General features: G+C 40.7%; 1 protein-coding gene across 1 annotated transcript; it reads left to right on the forward strand.

The window, feature by feature from the left end:
- The first annotated feature begins 1660 nt into the window (after window positions 1-1660).
- Window positions 1661-19303, forward strand: mTor (serine/threonine-protein kinase Tor). Its single transcript, XM_028173569.2, has 10 exons — window positions 1661-1994; window positions 2062-2859; window positions 3043-5615; window positions 5721-5893; window positions 6521-6806; window positions 12598-14487; window positions 15677-15892; window positions 16080-16445; window positions 17013-17327; window positions 18258-19303. The coding sequence occupies exons 1-10, from the start codon at window positions 1775-1777 to the stop codon at window positions 18693-18695; spliced, it is 7275 nt and encodes a 2424-aa protein (XP_028029370.2). The 5' UTR covers window positions 1661-1774; the 3' UTR covers window positions 18696-19303.
- The last annotated feature ends 1344 nt before the right edge of the window (window positions 19304-20647 follow it).

The raw sequence follows: 20647 nt of genomic DNA on the forward strand, positions 1-20647 counted from the left end.
AAACAGAAGAGGGCCGTTTGAATTGTCGATAATTCTCCATCATCTCATCCATTCTCACGGATCGGTTGAAGCCTCTGAGTCTGCGGAGGGACTTCGGTTCTCTCTGTATTTTGTACCGTGTGTTCCATGGGGAGTGATCTGAGGAATTGCTTGAGATGATCATCTTGATTTACCCTGCGCACCGCCCGCCATCGGGGCAGAATTCACTCGTACTGCCTGGAGCCACTGCCTTCATCATCCATAGTGCGTTTCCAGAGTTTTACCACGTACCGTCCGGCTTTGGAATGAGCTCACCTCCACGGTGTTTACCGAGCGCTATGACTTGGCCTTCTTCAAACGAGGCTTGTGAAAAATAGGCAGCGGCTTCATTCTGCCCTTGGCATTGCTGAAATCCGTGGGCGACGGTAACCCCTTACCATCAGGTGAGCCTTATGCTCGTCTGCCTATAAGGGCAATATTTTTTATTTATTACGTATATAGGTGAACAAGTTCACGGCTGATCTGCTACCTTACCGACTTAAACGGTTCTCGGAGCCAATAGACGTCACAAGGTGAATGCTGCTACCCATTTTGAGACATGAAGTCGAAGTATTAATTGTATTCTATAATGGCTGTCCAAAATAATATATATATAATGGCTGGCGCCAAAAATATCCAGCGTGCTAGAACCTACCCGTGCAGACTGACAAGACACCCTACCACCAGTTTTTAAGTTTTAATTCATTAGTAAAAACCATAAGACATATTGTTACAGCTTCAATGGTGTGATACAGAAGAGGGCAGGATGATAGTACATATCTGCCTAAGCTTGCAATGCATCCGACTACTAGTAAATAAATGCCCACCAACCATCACAGTACTTTGGTAGTAGTTGTATTTTATCATACTCATGGATAGAGATGGGCTAATACTATTTTAGGTCGACATTACACCGCTTACTAAGAGATATCCTTCACAGTTACGAAACGAAACAAATAAGACAAGCAACTATCTAATATTTCTACGATTAGAATGTTTTTAACTTAAAACAATATCGGATATTATCGAACAGCTTAGAAAGAGCGAACAGCTTAAAACTTTTCAGTTTAAATATTTCCTTATGTACCTAACTTAATTTATATCGCATAATTATTTTCTTTCATTTCGTGTTTGAAAAATAGTTGCAAGATATTGGGGAAAATAATTGATAGGATGTAGAAACTTTACTAACTCAATCGAGGACCTGGAACCCTGGAAGCTAACTCAACATGACAGTGGGACTTTTTGGAGGGAGCGCGAGGAGTGATGTTGTGTGATTTGTTTTATTTTGTCTATTTAGTGTTTCTTCAGGTTTAAATGTGTAATAACGGTGATTTATTAACTGTTTAATATATGTGAAAGTGCACAAATGGGGGAAAATGAAACAAAGCCGCTGGACGTAACCTCTCGGGTTTCTCCAAAAAGTCCATTGGAAAAATCTCAGTAAATGACCACTATTTTAATGATATTATATTTCATCCCGTATCATCTCATCTCATTTCATTTCATTTCATCCCAGTTGATTAATGTCTCAAATTAATCATCTTCATTTCTTAGGTACCTATAAATAAAAATAAAAATAAAATAAGACATGACTTAAAGGTCTTAGTTACCAGGTCATAATATGCCTTAAAAAAAACTCAACATGACGGTCTTCTATGTTTATTTGTATCACTTCTTCAGAATCTTAAGTTAATCGCGTTAATCAATTTAAAGCTGAACTTGAAGGCTGAAACATGAAGTAGTGGCCCTAAAAATGTCTAATCAAGTAGCTCAATTTGTTTCGGGACTGAAGTCTCGAACGGTTGACATTCAGATAAAGACTGCACGTGAACTTTATCATTATGCGAAGACGGAATTACGAGAGGTACCACAAGAGGAACTCACGCAGTTCCTCGATGAATTCAATCATCAAATATTTGAAATGGTTTCAAGCAATGACGTCCACGAAAAGAAGGGCGGTGTCCTTGCTATTGGTAATTTCTTTTTTTTTAAGATAATTTCAGGAATATATTTAAAATTCTAAGTAATCGTTTATTTCAGTATGCCTAATCGGTGGCGATTGCGACACAACAAAAACTCGTATAACGAGATTTGCCAACTATCTTCGCAATCTTCTACCATCTTCTGATGTGGGAGTGATGGAACTGGCTGCTAAAACTGTCGGTCGTCTTGCTACTGTGTCAGGTATTAAGAGAGCAGAGTATGTAGAATTCGAAGTTAAAAGAGCATTTGAGTGGTTGTCCGAAGAACGCAATGAAGGAAGACGCCACTCAGCAGTCTTACTTCTTAAAGAACTAGCCATAGCAATGCCAACATATTTTTATCAGCAAGTTTCAGGTTTCTTTGATCACATTCTAATAGCACTCAAAGATCCAAAGCAGCAAATCCGTGAAGCAGCAGCCAAGGCTCTGAGAGCTGGCTTGGTGGTGACTTCGCAGAGAGAAACAGCAAAGCAATCAACAGCAAAACTTCAGTGGTACATGCAGTGCTACGAAGAAGCTATGTTTTCTTTTGAAGACATACCATTAAAAGAAAAGAGCATGACCAAAGAGGATAGAGTGCATGGAGGATTATTAATATTGAATGAACTCTTAAGATGTTCAAATTCTGTTTGGGAAAAGAAGTACACACAGTTCATACACAACTTTGACACACAAAAAGAATTGACAGTCTCTGATGATATCATTTTTATAAGCGCTAAGTTGCACAGTCCTTCAGTCAAACGTGGATACTTGTGTGACGGTTTTAAAACTGAGAATGTTCAATATCCTGTGCCTATCTATGAATCAGCAGTATGTCGTAAACTACTTACTGAAAAGTTTGAGAAGATTTGTCAAGGTAACATTAGTGTTAAATTTTCATCAATGAATAAGTTCTAGTTATGAAAGTAATGCTTTTCTTTCCAAAAATAATTTTGAAAATTATAACATAAAAAAAAATATTGTTAGCTTAAAGAGATTTATGTAATAAAACTATTGTAGTATTATTACTATACCATATAATGCAATTAATATCTTTCAGATGTTATGGCTCAACGGGTATTGAAGATACAAGGGATACCACAAATATTACTTATAATAATTCCAAGATTGGCAGCTTTCAATAAAGAGTTTTTTCTAAAAAAATATTTTAGTACAACAATGCACTACTTGATCACATGTCTTCGTAGTAGAGAAAAAGACAAAAATGTTGCTTTTACAACAATAGGTTTGATGGCGGCTGCTCTAGAGAATGATATAAAGAATTATATTCCAAGAATCATGGAGGTTATAAAACAAGCTTTGCCTGTAAGAGATACACTAACAAAAAAGAGAATTTGGGTTGATCCATCTATTTTTGCATGTATAACATTACTGGCTGGTACAGTTAAAGACCTAGTGGTTAATGATATAAAAGAACTCTTGGATCCAATGTTTGCTACTGGACTTAGCCCATCATTAACCATATGCCTCAGAGAGCTCAGTCTAAGCTTACCAAATCTCAGAAGGGAAATATCTGAAGGCTTACTAAATATGCTTTCAATTGTTTTAAGAAACAAACCATTTTTGCATCCTGGTGTACCACATTCTTTAGAACAACAAATGAGTAACATGAGTCTTGTGATAGAAGTACAAGATTCAGCCAGTGTAGTATTGGCATTACGCACATTGGGCACGTTTCATTTTGAAGGACAACACAGCTTATTAATGTTTGTTAGGCGCTGTGCAGAACACTTCTTGCTAAGTGATCAACAAGAAATTAGACTTGAAGCAGTTAAAACATCAGCAAAATTACTGGCTGATGCTACAATCAGAACTATCAACAGCCCATCTAGAACACTCACATTGTTAACTGCAGAGGTCATAGGCAAATTGTTAATTGTTGCAGTCACGGATCCTGACTATGAAGTACGTTATTGGGTATTAGAATCACTAACTGATATATTTGATATTCATTTGGCACAAGTTGAAAATCTTACTTTTCTTTTTATGGCCATGAATGATGAACACCTGTCCATTCGTGAATTGGCAATTTGTACAGTGGGACGTCTTAGTGCTGTGAACCCTGCCTATGTTATGCCAGGTCTTAGAAAAGTTTTAATACAATTCTTAACTGAATTAGAACATTCTGGAATGAGTAGAAATAAGGAGCAAGCAGCAAGAATGCTTGATAATTTAATACTACATGCACCGAAACTTGTAAAACCTTACATGGAAACAATACTTAATGTTTTGGTTCCAAAACTGAAAGAATCCGACTCTAATCCAGGTGTTGTAATCAGTGTATTGAAAGCGATTGGAGATTTGGCAGATGTACATGGAGACAATACTGGGCTGAAAAAATGGCTTCCTGAACTTTTGTCTATACTATTGGAATTATTATCAGACGCGAGTGCTACTGAGAAAAGAAGTGTTGCGCTGTGGGCATTTGGACAACTAATTAGTGCTACTGGACATGTAGTAACTCCTTACACCGAATACCCAAACCTTATGGATGTAATGTTAAATTTCCTGAAAACTGAACAACAACCTAAAGATAGAAGGGAAACTATACGCGTTTTGGGTTTACTCGGTGCTTTAGATCCTTACAAGCACAAAATGACAAAAGGGATGAAGGTTGATTCCACACTTGTCCCTGTCACTGATAGCAAATCTGAAGGAAACAATTTTGATATGACCACCAGTGAAATGCTAGTCAATATGTCTTCCCCTGTTTTAGATGAATACTATCCAGCAATCGTTATATCAACACTAATGCGAATATTACGTGATCCAACCTTACAACAGCATCACACTAACGTAGTTCAGGCTGTGACCTTTATATTCCAATCTTTAGGTATTAAATGTGTTCCGTACATATCTCGCGTGACCCCAAGCCTCTTGTACGTAGCGCGGGCGACTGATAACAACAACTTCCGCGAATTCCTTTTCACACAACTGGCGAGGCTAATCGCCATCGTGAAACAACACATACGAAATTATTTGGACAAGATATTTGATCTTATTAAGGAATTCTGGACGCCAAACAGTTTTCTACAACCGACGCTGATACTGTTAGTAGAATACATAGCCATAGCTCTCGGCTCGGAATTTAAGGTGTATTTACCGCAATTGATGCCTCAAATATTGCGCGTACTCGCGCATGATGCGAGTAAAGATCGTGTGGTCACTGAAAAGCTTTTATATGCTCTACAAAAGTTCGAGGATAACCTTGACGACTACATGCATCTCGTAATACCGTCTATCGTTAAATTGTTTGACGCCTCCGATTGTCCAATTCATGTGGCTAAGGTGGCGATGGAAACAGTAGACATATTATCAGACTCTCTCAGTTATAATGAATTGGTTTCGAGAATCATCCACCCGCTTGTGCGGAGCTTAGATTCGTGCGCTCCACTAAGACAAACGGCAATGGACACCTTATGCGCTTTGATAGTGCAGCTAGGTAGAAAATATACCGATTTCATACCTCTAGTACAAAAAGTGGTGGTTAAACATAAAATACAGCATCAAAATTACGAACTTCTATTGTCAAGATTACAGTCTAGTCAAACTTTAGCTATGCATGAGTTTCTACAAAGTACGAGGCGTAGGCCCAGAAATAACAACCAAGAGGTAAGGTCACTAATTTTTTCAAACAAGAAACTATTATTTTTAAGTGGAATTATTATAAATTGTAAAAATAATATATCCTTATTTATAAACATATAAAAATTTCAGGCTCGTATCATAGTATGTGACACATCACAGTCCATTCGCAAGTTATGTGTGAACGCTCATAGCTTGAAGCTTGCCTGGACTGTAAGCAGTCGTGTGTCTAAAGATGACTGGTTGGAGTGGCTTCGGCGGTTCAGCATTGGATTGCTAACCGAATCTCATAGCCCTGCTCTAAGGTATGTAATTTCACAATTAGAGTAAATAGTACATTGTACACCAAGGGAGAAAAGTAGGACATTTTCTCCCGCGTGTAAATTGGCCAACACGCGCGATGAGATGTCCTACTTTTTTCTCGCGGTGCACATACTATTTTTTCTCCTACCAGGCCGAAAGTGTGTAAATTACCGAGCCGGGGTCCAGGGGCGAAGCCCTAGCGGGGTTTGGGGGGGCGGTGCCCCCCTTACTCATAAAAAACAATTTAACTGTTTTTTAATTTTTAAATAAACTACTACTAATTGAATAAGAACTCTCTGATGAACTCATCTTTGTTTAATACTTGACTATTCAATTTTATTGCTTTTTGTTTATTTCACTTTTACACTAAACACAATATTGCAATTTACCCGAGCACTATAATGGCGGAGACTTTTAGGTGCGTGAGAGCAGACGTAGACACTAACGCGCATGCGCACGTGTCAGTACCCAGGGGGGAAAGTTACACTTTCTGCCCTGTACAGCGGGAGGAACAGTTAGACTTTCTTCCCTGTACAGCGGAAGGAAAACCGAACTTTCGGCGTGGGTAGGAGAAAAACTAGCCTTCGCATTGTATAAAACGTAGTATAGTTATCAAAATTCGTTTTCAGGGCGTGTTTAGATCTTGCCCACAATTATTCTCAACTTTTGCGAGACTTGTTCAACGCGGCCTTCGTATCCTGTTGGACCGAGTTAGACGACACCTCGCGCACCGAACTGTCGAATGCGTTAGAACAGGCCTTAACTGCTCCAGACGCGCCGGAGCTGGCGCACACTGTGCTAAATCTGGCCGAATTCATGGAACACTGTGAAGGAGGCGCTTTGCCAATATCCACACAACTTTTGGGAGAACGGGCTATGCACTGTAGAGCATATGCCAAAGCTCTTCATTACAAGGTGAGTTATCTTATACCTTTAACGAGCAATTCTTGTATATATATATACATATATATATATATATATATCCTGCAACACTTTTGGCATCCAATGAACACAAAAGTACATTTAAAATGGCGACCACCGACATTTGGCGACCAATATGCGGTCGCCACTTTGTTTCTCAATATTTTTTACACCAATCAACTGTAGATGGAGTTATGGTTACTATATCAATTTTTGAGATGGTCACCAAATTGCCTCAGAAACGTTTGGAAAAGCATATCGCAGTGTCGAGCGGTGCCGCCAGAGGGTGTGTATACGTAGCGCTATATATTGGCTTTTACCATACCGATGATTTGGCGTCGCCAGCCAGCTCGAAATTTCGCTTGTGAACAACGTGACGTTGCCGACTATTCACTTCGGATTCAAATTATACAAAACTATGTACTTATTATAACGTGCGTGTCGTGGGTGTAACCCACTTATTAATAGTAGTACTAGTAATTATTTCGGTATTACGGTCGGTACATTGATATTGATATTTTTTTTACTAAAAAAGATTTTTTGGTGTCATATTTGCAATTATACCATATATGATCATTATAGACCTGATGAATGTGACTGTAATTATCAAGCTAGGTTCATCTAGGTTTACTTCTACAGATTGATTAGTGGTTAATTCTCTTTTGTTTATAATCAAAATGGATAAAAAGCAAACAAGAAACGGATAATATTATAACAGCCGGCATTATAATATTCTAGTCGCTGTTTATGCGCTAAGATTTCTTGTGTAGAAAAAATAAATCACCCTCAAATTCCTGTGACACTGAAACTTTGCAGATTACTAGGTGTCACCGGTGACACCTTATTTCGGATTTTGATTCTTAAGATAACAAAAATCATATTTAAATAACTATAGCGAAAATCAAGAATCGAATAGTCATAACAAGTCTCTTTCGTTTTCTCATTAATGTTCGAAACATTAATTTCAGATTTTTCAACACTTCTGAACCAAGACTTGATGATTATACTAAATTATAATAAATAATTAATATATTAATATAATATTAATAATAAATATTAATAAAATAGGTATTTGGATATGATTTTCTAATATGGCAGTGTAACAAATAAATTATTTAAACTCAAGGTCTTAAACATAACTAAATCTGCAGGTACAGGTGGCAACAGAAATTTGTGACGAAAATAATCTTGAAAAAAGAGCGAATTTCACATTGAATTCTAATTTTAATTCAAGTACATTCACAAATTAGTACATTGTGCACCGAGGGAGAAAAGTGGAACATTTCCTCCCGCATATGAAACACTGCACGCTTTTTTTTACAATAAAATCATTTTTTCTTACACTATTTTTCAAATTTATTAAAATTTATTTTCTATTTTTTAGTTGGATTTCTATAAAAGCGTATTTTGTTAGTTTTTTTAAACTATTATTTTTTAGTTGAATTTCAATGTTTTCAATTTTGTTTTAATATTGAATTGTCATCGGTCCTTAATAAGTATACCAAATTTTGAGTTAATCCGGCGTTTTGAAAATCATGTTCAAAGATTCCGTTCCAAACATACATACGTCTGAAGCTAATAAAAGCGTATTAAATACCACAAACACACAAAAATAAAATAAAAAAAGGTTACGTCTTGCTGCTTGAGCAGTGCCCATCTGCGGAGGTGGTGGTCCTTGGTGACTTTAACGCTCATCACCAAGAGTGGTTGGGGTCCAGAACCACTGACCTCCCGAGTCGGGCAGCCTACGATTTCGCTTTGTTCTACGGCCTCACTCAGCTGGTGACACAGCCCACCCGTGTCCCAGACGTTGAGAGGCACGAGCCTTCTTTGTTGGACCTTCTGCTGACATCTCACCCAGCTGGATACAGTGTGGTGGTCGACGCTCCACTTGGATCGTCTGATCACTGCCATATCCGTACTGCGATACCACTCTCTCGCCCTAGTCGTCGAATGATGACCGGGTTTCGAAGAGTTTGGCGGTACAGGTTAGCAGATTGGGACGGAATGCGTGAATTTTACGCATCCTACCCAGGGGGGCGCTTCTGCTTTTCCTCCGATGATCCTGACGTCTGTGCAGACCGGCTTGAAAACGTGGTGCTTCAGGGGATGGAATTATTCATTCCTTCTTCTGAGGTGCCTGTTGGGGGTCGCAGCAAACCCTGGTAAATAAACCTAGCAGGGATGCTGCACACCTCAAGCGGTCCGCATACGCGGCATGGAATGATGCTAGGAGATGCCAGGACCCCGACATTTCGGAGGAGAGGCGGAAATTTAACGCCACCTCTAGGTCCTATATGAGGACTATTGCCAAGGCGAATTCGGAGAACGTTGCCAGAATTGGTAAGCGACTGAAAGGCTATCCCTCTGGGAGCCGTGCTTTCTGATCGCTGGCTAAGGCTGCAGAAGGCGACTTCTGCAGGTCTTGTCTCCCACCACTACGTAAAGTCGATGACAGTCTGGCCCATAGTGCAAAAGAGAAGGCTGACGTTCTGGTCAAATTCTTCGCCTCGAATTTTTTTTATTTATTTATTTATTTATTTATTGCTTAGATGAGTGGACGAGCTCACAGCCCACCTGATGTTGTTACTGGAGCCCATAGACATCTACAACGTAAATGCGCCACCCACCTTGATATAAGTTGTAAGGTCTCAAGTATAGTTACAACGGCTGCCCCATCCTTCAAACCGAAACGCATTACTGCTTCACGGCAGAAATAGGCAGGGTGGTGGTACCTACCCGTGCGGACTCACGAGAGGTCCTACCACCAATAATTACGCAAATTATAATTTTGCGGGTTTGATTTTTATTACACGATGTTATTCCTTCACCGTGGAAGTCAATCGTGAACAATTGTTGAGTACGTATTTCATTAGAGAAATTGGTACCCGCCTGAGATTCGAACATCGGTGCATCGCCTCAACACGTATGCACCAGACGTCTTATCCATTAGGCCACGACGACTACATTCGACGACGACGAACTCCACTATGGATGACCGGGGCGCCACACCACCCAACATCCCCTGGTGTGATAGCTCTCTACCTGAGATCTGCTTTAGACAGTGTGCAGTCAGGCGGGAGCTGCAGGCTCTGGACGTCCATAAGTCGAGAGGGCCAGATTGCATCCCTGCAATGGTTTTGAAAACCTACGCCCCTGAGTTGACACCTACGCTAACGCATTTGTATCGTCTCTCGTATAGTACTAACTAACAGGGTCCCGTCTTCATGGAAAACCACCCACGTCCATCCTATCCCCAAGAAGAGTGACCAGTCGGACCCATCGAGCTAAGGCTTATACACAAGTCCTGAAATGACCGACAATACGGTTTCCGTCACGGTCGCTCAGCCGGCGACCTTCTTGTATACGTTACTTACAGGTGGGCTAAAGTCTTGGAGAGCAAGGGCGAAGCTCTTTCTGTGAGCTTCTTATCACGAAGGCCTTCGACAGGGTCTGGCATAGGGCACTTCTGTCGAAGCTACCATCTTACGGTATCCCCAAGGGACTCTAAAAGTGGATCGCTAGCTTTTTGGATGGGCGGAGCATCACGGTCGTTCTAGACGGTGGCTGCTCCGATACCATGACCATTAACGCTGGTGTTCCACAAGGTTCGGTGCCCTTCCCCACGCTTTTCATCCTGTATATCAATGACATCTATTGATGGCATGCATTGCTATGCAGATGACGGCACGGGGGATGCGCGATATATCGGCCATTAGTCTTTCACAGAGCGTTGTGCAAGAGAGACGATCTAAGCTTGTGTCTGAAGTGGAGAGCTCTCCGGGGCGAATCTCCGAGTGGAGTGAATCGAACTTAGTTCAATTCAACCCGTTAAAGACAAGTTTGCGCGTTCACTGCGAAGAAGGACCCCTTTGTCGTGGTGTCACAATTCCAAGAAGTATCCCTGAAACCTTTCACGAGTATCGGAATACTTGGAGTCGACATTTCGTGCGATGTCCAGCTTCGGAGTCATTTGGAGGGCAAAGCCAAGATGGCGTCCAAAATGCTGGGAGTCCTCAACAGAGCGAAGCGATACTTCACGCCTGGACAAATACTTTTGCTTTATAAAGCACAAGTCCGGCCTCGCGTGGAGTACTGTTCCCACCTCTGGGCTGGGGCTCCCAAATACCAGCTTCTTCCAATTGACTCCATACAGAAGAGGGCCGTTCGGATTGTCGATAATCCCGTTCTCACGGATCGTTTGGAACCTCCGGATCTGCGGAGGGGCTTCGCTTCTCTCAAAATTTTGTGCCGTATGTTCCATGGGGAGTGCTCTGAGGAATTTTTTGAGATGATTCCGTCATCTCGTTTTTACTATCGCACCGCCTGCCACCGGAGTAGAGTACATCCATAACTACTTGGAGCCACTGCGTTTATCCACAGTGCGTTTTCAGAGATCTTTTTTTTGCCACGTACCATCCGGCTTTGGAATGTGCTCCCCTTCACGGTGTTTCCCGAGCGCTATGACATGTCCTTCTTCAAACGAGGCTTGTGGAGAGTACTCAACGGTAGCCAGCGGCCTGGCTCTACCCCTGGCATTGCTGAAGTCCATGGGCGACGGTAACCACTCACCATCAGATGGGACGTATGCTCGTCTGCCTACAAGGGCAATAAAAAAAAAGGAACTTAATAGAACAAATTTAAGATGTCTGCAAAGTTACCACTTACAATATTTTAGGGTAAACCTTAATGTAGATTTTTTCAAAGTAGTTTATCTGTTTCTCCTACTGAACAATTATGGCCTTAAGTATATTATTTTCATAATTGACTGCACATGGGTTTCGACAATTATAAGATCTGTGAATGGTAGTATATTTTGTCAGTAAGTGAACATGTCAGAAGTACACGCTAATGGGAGGAAGTCCGACGTTTGTAGGAATGAATTAAGTATACGGAACAATATACAGAGTTCCAATTTATTTCCAAAAAAACGGTAGACTTATCTGTAGTGAATTGATTAGTAATATATTTAAATATACGCGGATGGAGTAAGTACACCAATGTAGTTTGGTGGTCAAAAGTACTGCGAAGAATATTGATATTAGTATATTACTATTTTCTAGGATATTGCAACAAGGTGAATTTCGAGTTGCACAGTGAGTTTCATATTCGTTAATACGTTAATATACATGATTCATTTTGCTCTAAGTCTATTAGAAGTGGTGGTTGTCAGAAGGTTGGAAAATGAAAGGTTGCCAAAAGAGTTACGGGATTTATATATATATATATATATATATATATATATATATATAATTAGAATCCCGGAAACGGCTTCAACAATTTAAAAAAAATTTAGTACACAGGGGATTTCGGGGCGATAAGTCGAAAATGTTGTTTTATTCGTGTTTTCAATAATCAACTTTATCGATAATAAACTTTATGACTCTTCCCGACATCTATTGGCGAATAATAATATTATTTTTTGTAATTGAGAGCAACTACCTGCTTTAAAGAGACAATAACACTAAAGCTATTTCAGCAGATAGTGTTGTTAAGCCACCCGAAGCCAATGAGTGTTTGGTTTAAGGTTAGACCAAGAAAATATATTATTTATTTGTGTCTTTTTAACTTACGTGTTCACTTAAAAATGCCTAAACGATCTTGGAATATTTCATCATTTTATCAATATGTAATTCGCATTTAAATATAATTTCCAAAAAAGACAATTTATAAAAAAAAAAAAAAAACGAGCAAAGCTCGATCATCGTCTAGTTCTGTTAATGACAGCTTGTCAAGATTTTTAAGTATCCTAAATCACAATTTTACCTATCATTTTTGTATCCAGGAAGAAGAGTTCCGCAATGGCGCCACTTCACAGGTTGTAGAAGCTTTGATTCACATTAATAATAAATTGCAACAAAAAGAAGCAGCTGAAGGTCTATTGGAAAGAGTAATGGCTCAACGTGAAGCCGGGGACACGAATCTGAAAGTGCAAATCAGATGGTATGAAAAATTGCACAATTGGGAAAAAGCACTTAATCTGTACAGCGAAAAATTGTCAGCAGACCCTGACGATGTGGATGCATATCTCGGTGAACTACGTTGCTACGAAGCTTTGGGAGAGTGGTTAAAATTATACAATACAGTTTCAGAAAGTTGGGTTAAAATGGGTACTGATGAAAAATATAAAGCAGCCAGATTAGCCGCTGCAGCTGCGTGGGGCCTCAACGAATGGGATTCGATGGCAAAGTATGTAAATTTCCTACCCGAGAACACCCAAGACGGTGCTTTCTACAGAGCTGTTCTTAATATACACAATGGTGAATATAAAGTATCAAAACAATTCATAGACTTAGCACGAACATTGCTGGATTCAGAACTAACTGCAGTGGCTGGAGAAAGCTATCAAAGAGCTTATGGAGCTCTGGTAAACGCTCAGCTACTTGCCGAATTAGAAGAAGTGATCACATATAAATTAGTAAATGAAAGAAGGGAAACCATTCGCCAAGCCTGGTGGACAAGATTGCAAGGTGGCCAAAGATTAGTTGAAGACTGGCGTAGAATCTTACAAGTTCGTAGCTTAGTTCTTACGCCGCAAGAAGATATGGCTACTTGGCTTAAGTTCGCGTCGCTGTGTAGGAAGAGTGGTGCTCCTCGGCAAGCCCACAAAACTTTGGTGATGCTACTCGGTACTGATCCCAGCAAAAATAGAGATATGCCTCTTCCGACGCACGAGCCAAGATTGACTTTGGCCTACGCCAAGCACTTGTGGGTTGCTGGAGATAAACAGCTTGCGTACGATCAGCTTCAGCGTTACATCATCGGCACTGAAACTGGAGATGCTGACCACTGCAGACTATTGGCGCGATGCCATTTGAAATTGGGATCGTGGTGTGAATCTCTACTCGGAATCAATGAACATTCCATACCGGAAATATTGAGAAATTACGCAGCCGCCACAGAGTTGTCGTCCGATTGGTACAAAGCTTGGCATGCGTGGGCCTACATGAACTTTGAGACTGTGCTTTTCTACAAACATCAAGATACCAATTCCGGCCGCACACTTTCTGGTGAGCGAAAAATGAGCCCCGAATGCATTCAACAGCACACGGTTCCCGCCGTAGAAGGCTTCTTTAAATCAATATATTTGTCACACGGCAGCTCTTTACAAGATACATTACGATTGTTGACTTTGTGGTTTGACTACGGTCACTATCCCGCCGTACATGAAGCGCTCGTAGAGGGTATTAGAACTATTGAAATAAACGTGTGGCTCCAAGTCATACCGCAGCTCATCGCCAGAATCGACACACCTCGACCCCTGGTTGGGAAACTCATTCACTCATTACTCATCGACATTGGAAAGTCGCATCCACAAGCTCTTGTGTATCCATTGACGGTGGCCTCTAAATCCTCATTTGTGGCCCGAAAGAACGCAGCCAATCACATATTGAAGTCTATGTGTACTCATTCAAGCAATTTAGTCAATCAGGCCGCGATGATTTCGGAGGAACTGATCAGAGTGGCTATTTTGTGGCACGAACAATGGTATGAGGCATTAGAGGAAGCTTCTAGATTATATTTCAGCGAAAACGACGTTAATGCTATGCTGAAAACGCTGGAACCACTGCATGCTATGTTGGAGAGGGGACCGGAAACGGTAAAGGAAGCTTCGTTCAGCCACGCTTACAGCCGAGAACTTAACGAAGCACAAGATTGGTGCAACCGTTATAAGGTATGTTAGATACATTAGAAGATCGTCGACAAGTCGTTGTGGCCTAAAGGATAAGACGTCCGGTGCATTCGTATCTAGCGATGCACCGGTGTTCGAATCCTGCAGACGGTAGTACCAATTTTTCTAATGCAATACGTACTTAACCAATGTTCACGATTGACTTCCACGGTGAAGGAATAACATCGTATAATAATTACTACATGGTATAAAACAAAGTCGCTTTCTCTGTCCCTATATCCCTATGTATGCTTAAATCTTTAAAACTACGCAACGGATTTTGATGCGGTTTTTTTAATAGATAGAGTGATTGAAGAGGAAGGTTTATATTTATAATAACATCCATTAAATAGTGGAGAAATCAATAATAAATTACAGTTTCCGAAGCGAAGCGAGGGCGGGTCGCTAGTAATATATAAATCTACAGTGGTTTTTACTTATGTTTCGTTATAACTACTGAACCATGCATCCGATTGACTTGAAACTTGGTATCCGTTTAGAAAATACATGTACTTAATGGATAGGCTAATATTTATATGAGTGTTGGACTCCCTATACCAGTTGCGGGGGCGTTAATGATGAGGATCTTTGTGGGGGTGAGAAATAATAATGATAATTTTAAATGCCCAGCGAAGCGGACGGGTACAGCTAATCGTATAATAAAATCAAACCTGCAAAATTATAATTTGCATAATTACTGGTGGTGGAACCTCTTGTGAGTCTGCACGAGTAGGTACCACCACCCTGCCTATATCTGCCGTGAATCAGGAATGCGTTTGGGTTTGAACGGTCATCTTATTCAGAACTAGCGACCCCCCCTCGCTTCACTTCGGAAACATTAAATTTTATTATTGAATAGTTGAGTCCCGCGATGTTACCCGCGGTTATTGTCGTATCGCGGGTGACGCCGCGGGGCAAAGCTAGTCTAAAAAAAGTAGCATAAGTTACTCCTTATATCATCAGCTACCTGTCAGTGAAAGTCCCGTCAAAATCGGCCCAGCCGTTCCAGAGATTAGCTGGAACAAACAGACAGACAGACAAAAATTGTAAAAAATGATATTTTGGTGTATGTACCATATACATATATTCATATGCATGTAGTAAAAAGCGATTATTTCAATATTACGAACAGGCACTCTAATTTTATTTATATGTATAGATTAAATGAAATGAATTATATCCATGTGTACAGGAATCTGGTCAGGTGCGCGATCTGAACCAAGCGTGGGACCTGTACTACCACGTGTTCCGTCGCATCAGCCGGCAGCTGCCGCAGCTGACGTCGCTGGAGCTGCAGTACGTGTCGCCGCGGCTGCTGAACTGCCGCGACCTGGAGCTCGCGGTGCCCGGCTCCTACGTGCCCGACCAGGACCTCATACGCATCGCGCACATACAGAGCAGCCTGCAGGTAGCGGCTTAGCGTTTAGCGGTAGGCAGCGGCTTGGCCCTGCCCCTGGCATTGCTGAAGTTCATGGGCGACGGTAACCACTCACCATCAGGTGGGCCGTGCGCTCGTCTGCCTGCAAGGGCAATAAAAAAAAACTAATTTATGTGTATTATCTATGGTTAATATTAAAGAGTATTGTCGTTCACAGGTGATAAGTTCTAAACAAAGACCACGTCGTCTCTGCATCCGGGGTTCGAACGGTAAAGATTACATGTTCCTGCTGAAGGGTCACGAAGACCTCCGTCAGGACGAAAGAGTTATGCAGTTGTTCGGTCTCGTGAACACGCTGCTGCAGGCCGACCCGGACACTTTCCGGCGTGACCTGGCCATACAGAGATACGCGGTCATCCCGCTCTCCACTAATTCGGGTCTCATTGGCTGGGTGCCGCACTGTGACACCCTGCACTTCCTCATCAAGGATTACAGAGACAAACGCAAGTGTTTGTTGAACATCGAACACAGAATCATGCAACGGATGGCCTCAGATCTCGATAAATTGATGTTAATGCAAAAGGTAATGATTTTTATTGTAATACTAGTTGACCCGGCAGACTTCGTAGTGCCTCAATTGATAAATAAAAGACCTAAACTTTTGTATAAAATAAACTTAAAACAAACAAAAGGAATCCGTCCGACGGGGGACACATCAAAGGAAAAACAATTGTTTTTTTTTTTAATTTCGACCATTTTCATATTTATCTACCTTTTAAACCTTCTCTGAACTTCCACAAATAATTCAAGACCAAAATTAGCCAAATCGGTCCAGCCGTTCTCGAGTTTTAGTGAGACTAACGAACAGCAATTCATTTATATATATATATAATATATATAGATTTCCCTGTAAATTGGTTACTAGACTTTTTAGCCAACTCACCTTTTTTGCCTACCCACCCACTTTATGCCGCGAAGCGTTCGTAGCCGCTATTACCAAACAATTGAGGATGACTCTGTTTATCTTTGACTTGTATTAAGTTGGATAGCGGCATTCGCGTTGTAGTGTCTATGGATTCTTTTAATCACTACACGATTAGACCGTGTGAATAGAAAAGAAAACAATATCTAACAAAAAATACTTTTTCAGGTGGAAGTTTTTGAGCATGCCCTAGAGCATACGGTTGGTGACGATTTAGCGAAATTGTTATGGCTGAAGAGTCCGTCGTCGGAGGTGTGGTTCGAGCGGCGCACCAACTACACGCGCTCGCTCGCCGTCATGAGCATGGTGGGCTACATCCTCGGCCTCGGAGACAGGCACCCGTCCAACATCATGCTCGACAGGGTCACCGGAAAATTTTTGCATATTGACTTTGGTGATTGCTTCGAAGTTGCTGTCACGAGAGATAAATTCCCGGAGAAGATTCCGTTTAGGCTGACTAGGATGCTCATTAATGCCATGGAGGTGAGGCGTTCAATATGCACTATTAATTTTGAGTCCCATACATTATTAGTTACACTCGGTGGTCAGAACACCGCGGCGCGCCAGCCCTGTGCACCTCGTTAACTCCTCGGCTACAGCTCTTCCGCGAAATTATTAGGTATGTAGGAACGGAACGGAGCGATATGGAGCATGACTGAGTGAGAGAGGTAGGAGATGTCGTGTTAGGAAGTAAGAAAGACAAACGCGGTGTAACTCTGAAGAAGCAAGACGTTTATATTTTAGTTACATAGATTAAGACGAAATAAAGAATCAAGTTTGTGTGAAGTGTGAAGTGATCAAACGTTTCACTGGCCCACCCTGAATATAAAACCCCACATGTATGTAATTATTTTTGTAGTAGTGTTTCTTATTAAAGCAAAGCACATGGTAAAAACATGGTATGACAAGGTTTGCGACCACTCGTTACACCTATAATCATGGATATAAATCTAATTAATTTTACACTATTTTTAGTAAGGCATCATCATTAAATACAGTTCGATCTAATAAACTGGAATGTGAGAACAGGCTTAATGGCTTAAATAGATCCGGTCCTGGGGCTACCTGTCTCATAGTTTATGAATTTATGAATGTGTCGAACTCATAGTCACTTCATGAGCGTCACCGCTTGATGTGAAATGTATATAACTGAATTATGACTTTACCGTCCGTATTATGTATTTATTAGTATTTATTAATATATTATTTTTAATAAATACTGTATAAACTTTTATATGCATGTATGTATATGTGATTTTGTGTATGTATTTGTAATTTAATATAAATTTCATGCTATTTACTCTGCACTACTTTTGTTGACTGGTAGAGATTGCCTTTGGCATTAAGTCTACCAATGTAAATTTTACATGGAGTTTAATAAATAAATAAATAAATAAATAAAATGATGTACAGGTGACAGGCATCGAAGGAACGTACCGCCGAACATGCGAGTCCGTGATGGAAGTGCTGCACCGACACAAAGACAGCGTGATGGCCGTGCTCGAGGCCTTCGTGTACGACCCGCTGCTGAACTGGAGGCTCATCGAGGCGACGCGGCGCTCGCGGGCCGACCCCGACGCGTGCCCCGCGGAGCCCGCCAGCCCGCCGCGCGACCCCCCGCGCGACCCCCCACGCGAGCCCCCGCGCGACCCCGCGCAACCCGCCGAGGCCAACCTCAACAAGCGCGCCCTCTCCATCGTGAACCGCGTCCGGGACAAGCTCACGGGCCGCGACTTCCCGCACATCGACGAGACTGTGTCCGTGCAGAAACAAGTCGACCTGCTCATCCAGCAGGCGACCAGCAACGAGAACTTATGTCAGTGCTATGTCGGCTGGTGTCCGTTCTGGTGATGTCCTTTACAATTGAATATGCAATTTCGAAAAGGGCACATGTCGCATATTTTGTCAAATACGTTTTTTCATGTAGTTTTGAGGCTTACCTACAACAATTTTATAATAATTCAAGTAATTTTCAATTGCTAATTATCGCTAAAATATATCTCAAAAGTTAATATTTTAAATTTTACACTGCATTGGAAAATAATCAGTTTTTTTCCATTTCCTGAACATTTTACATTTTTAAAGATGTGCCCTTTTCAAACTTGCATATTCAATGATTGTGATGTGTTATTGAGCATTTTTACTAAGTAGCTGCTGTAAGTTGTAACTTTTAATTTTAATCTAATAAATATTAAATACAATAATGTAACAATGACTCAAATTGCAATGTTTTACTTCCAATGCAAATGAAAGTTTTGAAGAAAACAATGACAACAATATAGTTGTTTAACAAGTGTACTGTGCAATGCAAACTAGACTAGAATAATAATAATGCCTCTAACGAAGGATCTGTTCAATGAAATATTTGATTGTTATATTATTCGTAATTGTGTTGTGTAAAATGAAAATGATTCATTAATTTTAAGATTTTCAGTTGGGAAATAAACGAATAAAATCTTTATACTGTCTAATTTCTATTAAAAAAAGGCTTAAAAATGTAATGCACCAAAGATATCAGACAATTAAATTAATAATTGTTTCTAAACTCTAGTCTATATCCAATATGGACCGTGTATGAGGAGACTGGAAACATTTCGAAGAATACCAAAAAGCATTACCTACATTATCATTTTTCTTTATGGCGTAAAGACTTGAACCCTTAAGAAAGTCGACCGGCAACGCTTCGTAGGCAGCGGCTTAGCTCTGCCCCTGGCATTGCTGAAGTCCAAGGGCGACGGTAACCACTCACGATCAGGTGGGCCGTATGCTCGTCTGCATAAAGAGCAATAAAATATAAATAAATAAAAACCGACCTGTTTGAGATATGGTAATGGAGGAAAATATCAAAATTCTGACGCGGATCAGCCTCATATGCGCGCAAAACAGTTTCGAGCTCTTTGGACGCGTTGCCAGAAAGAGAAGGAAAATCTAGAAAAGCTGCTGGTAACAGGCAATGTATGCGGAGGAAGACCCAGAGGCAGAAGTTCAATGATAGTCAGACCAGATACGCTCAAACCTTAGTCCACGATGTAACGAAATAACGAACAAGACAGGGGTCCAAATCACGAGATTTTGTGGAAAATCCACTAAGCTAGCAACACTGCTTTTTGATTGTAATATGTGCGAGAGGGACACTACCACTTAATAATCATTCTCTTTTCAGACCGTCTTTCCTTACATCTTTTGCTATTTAAAAATAAACTTTAAACCACAAAGATAAAGTATATTTTTAGTTTTTATGTCAAACGAAGTAAGCACTCCAGTTATAATACTAACTCTATGAGTGAGTATGAATATGTTTTAAATAAAACTTGTTCCGTAAAGCCAATTCTTATGCTATATGTGCTGCGTTTCGTTATGCCTTTCTGGCTGGCGAGCTATGGCGCTGAGTTTCGAAAGGCAAAAAGCTTGTGGAATTCGGTCGCTTACAAAATCAATATAGTGTAAAACAACCACTATAGTTCAAGGTTTTGATTAATAAACAAGGTTATTATATAATACATATAACAATGTCTATTATGCCTATAGGTAACAAAAAAAAAATATGAATCTTAAAATACCCAGGTTAACATTATGTAATAATGTGCTTTACGTTAATAGACATAGACATCCACAATGTTAATGCGCCACCCACCTTGAGATATAAGTTCTAAGGTCTCAAGTATAGTTACAACGGCTGCCCCGACCTTCAAACCGAAACGCATTACTGCTTCACGGCAGAAATAGGCGGGGCGGTGGTACCTACCCGTGCGGACTCACAAAACGTCCTACCACCTGGTATTACACGGTGATCGAAAGCCATA

Source organism: Bombyx mandarina, chromosome 03 (assembly GCF_030267445.1).
Source record: "Bombyx mandarina strain Sakado chromosome 03, ASM3026744v2".
Classification (NCBI taxonomy): Eukaryota; Metazoa; Arthropoda; class Insecta; order Lepidoptera; family Bombycidae; genus Bombyx; species Bombyx mandarina.

Bases quoted from the DNA above. Each gene is read 5' to 3' on its own strand.
- mTor (XM_028173569.2), top strand. From the start codon at position 1,775: ATGTCTAATCAAGTAGCTCAATTTGTTTCGGGACTGAAGTCTCGAACG. The intron at 5,616-5,720 runs GTAAGGTCACTA...TAAAAATTTCAG, and splicing joins CCAGAAATAACAACCAAGAG to GCTCGTATCATAGTATGTGA. The intron at 5,894-6,520 runs GTATGTAATTTC...ATTCGTTTTCAG, and splicing joins TCTCATAGCCCTGCTCTAAG to GGCGTGTTTAGATCTTGCCC.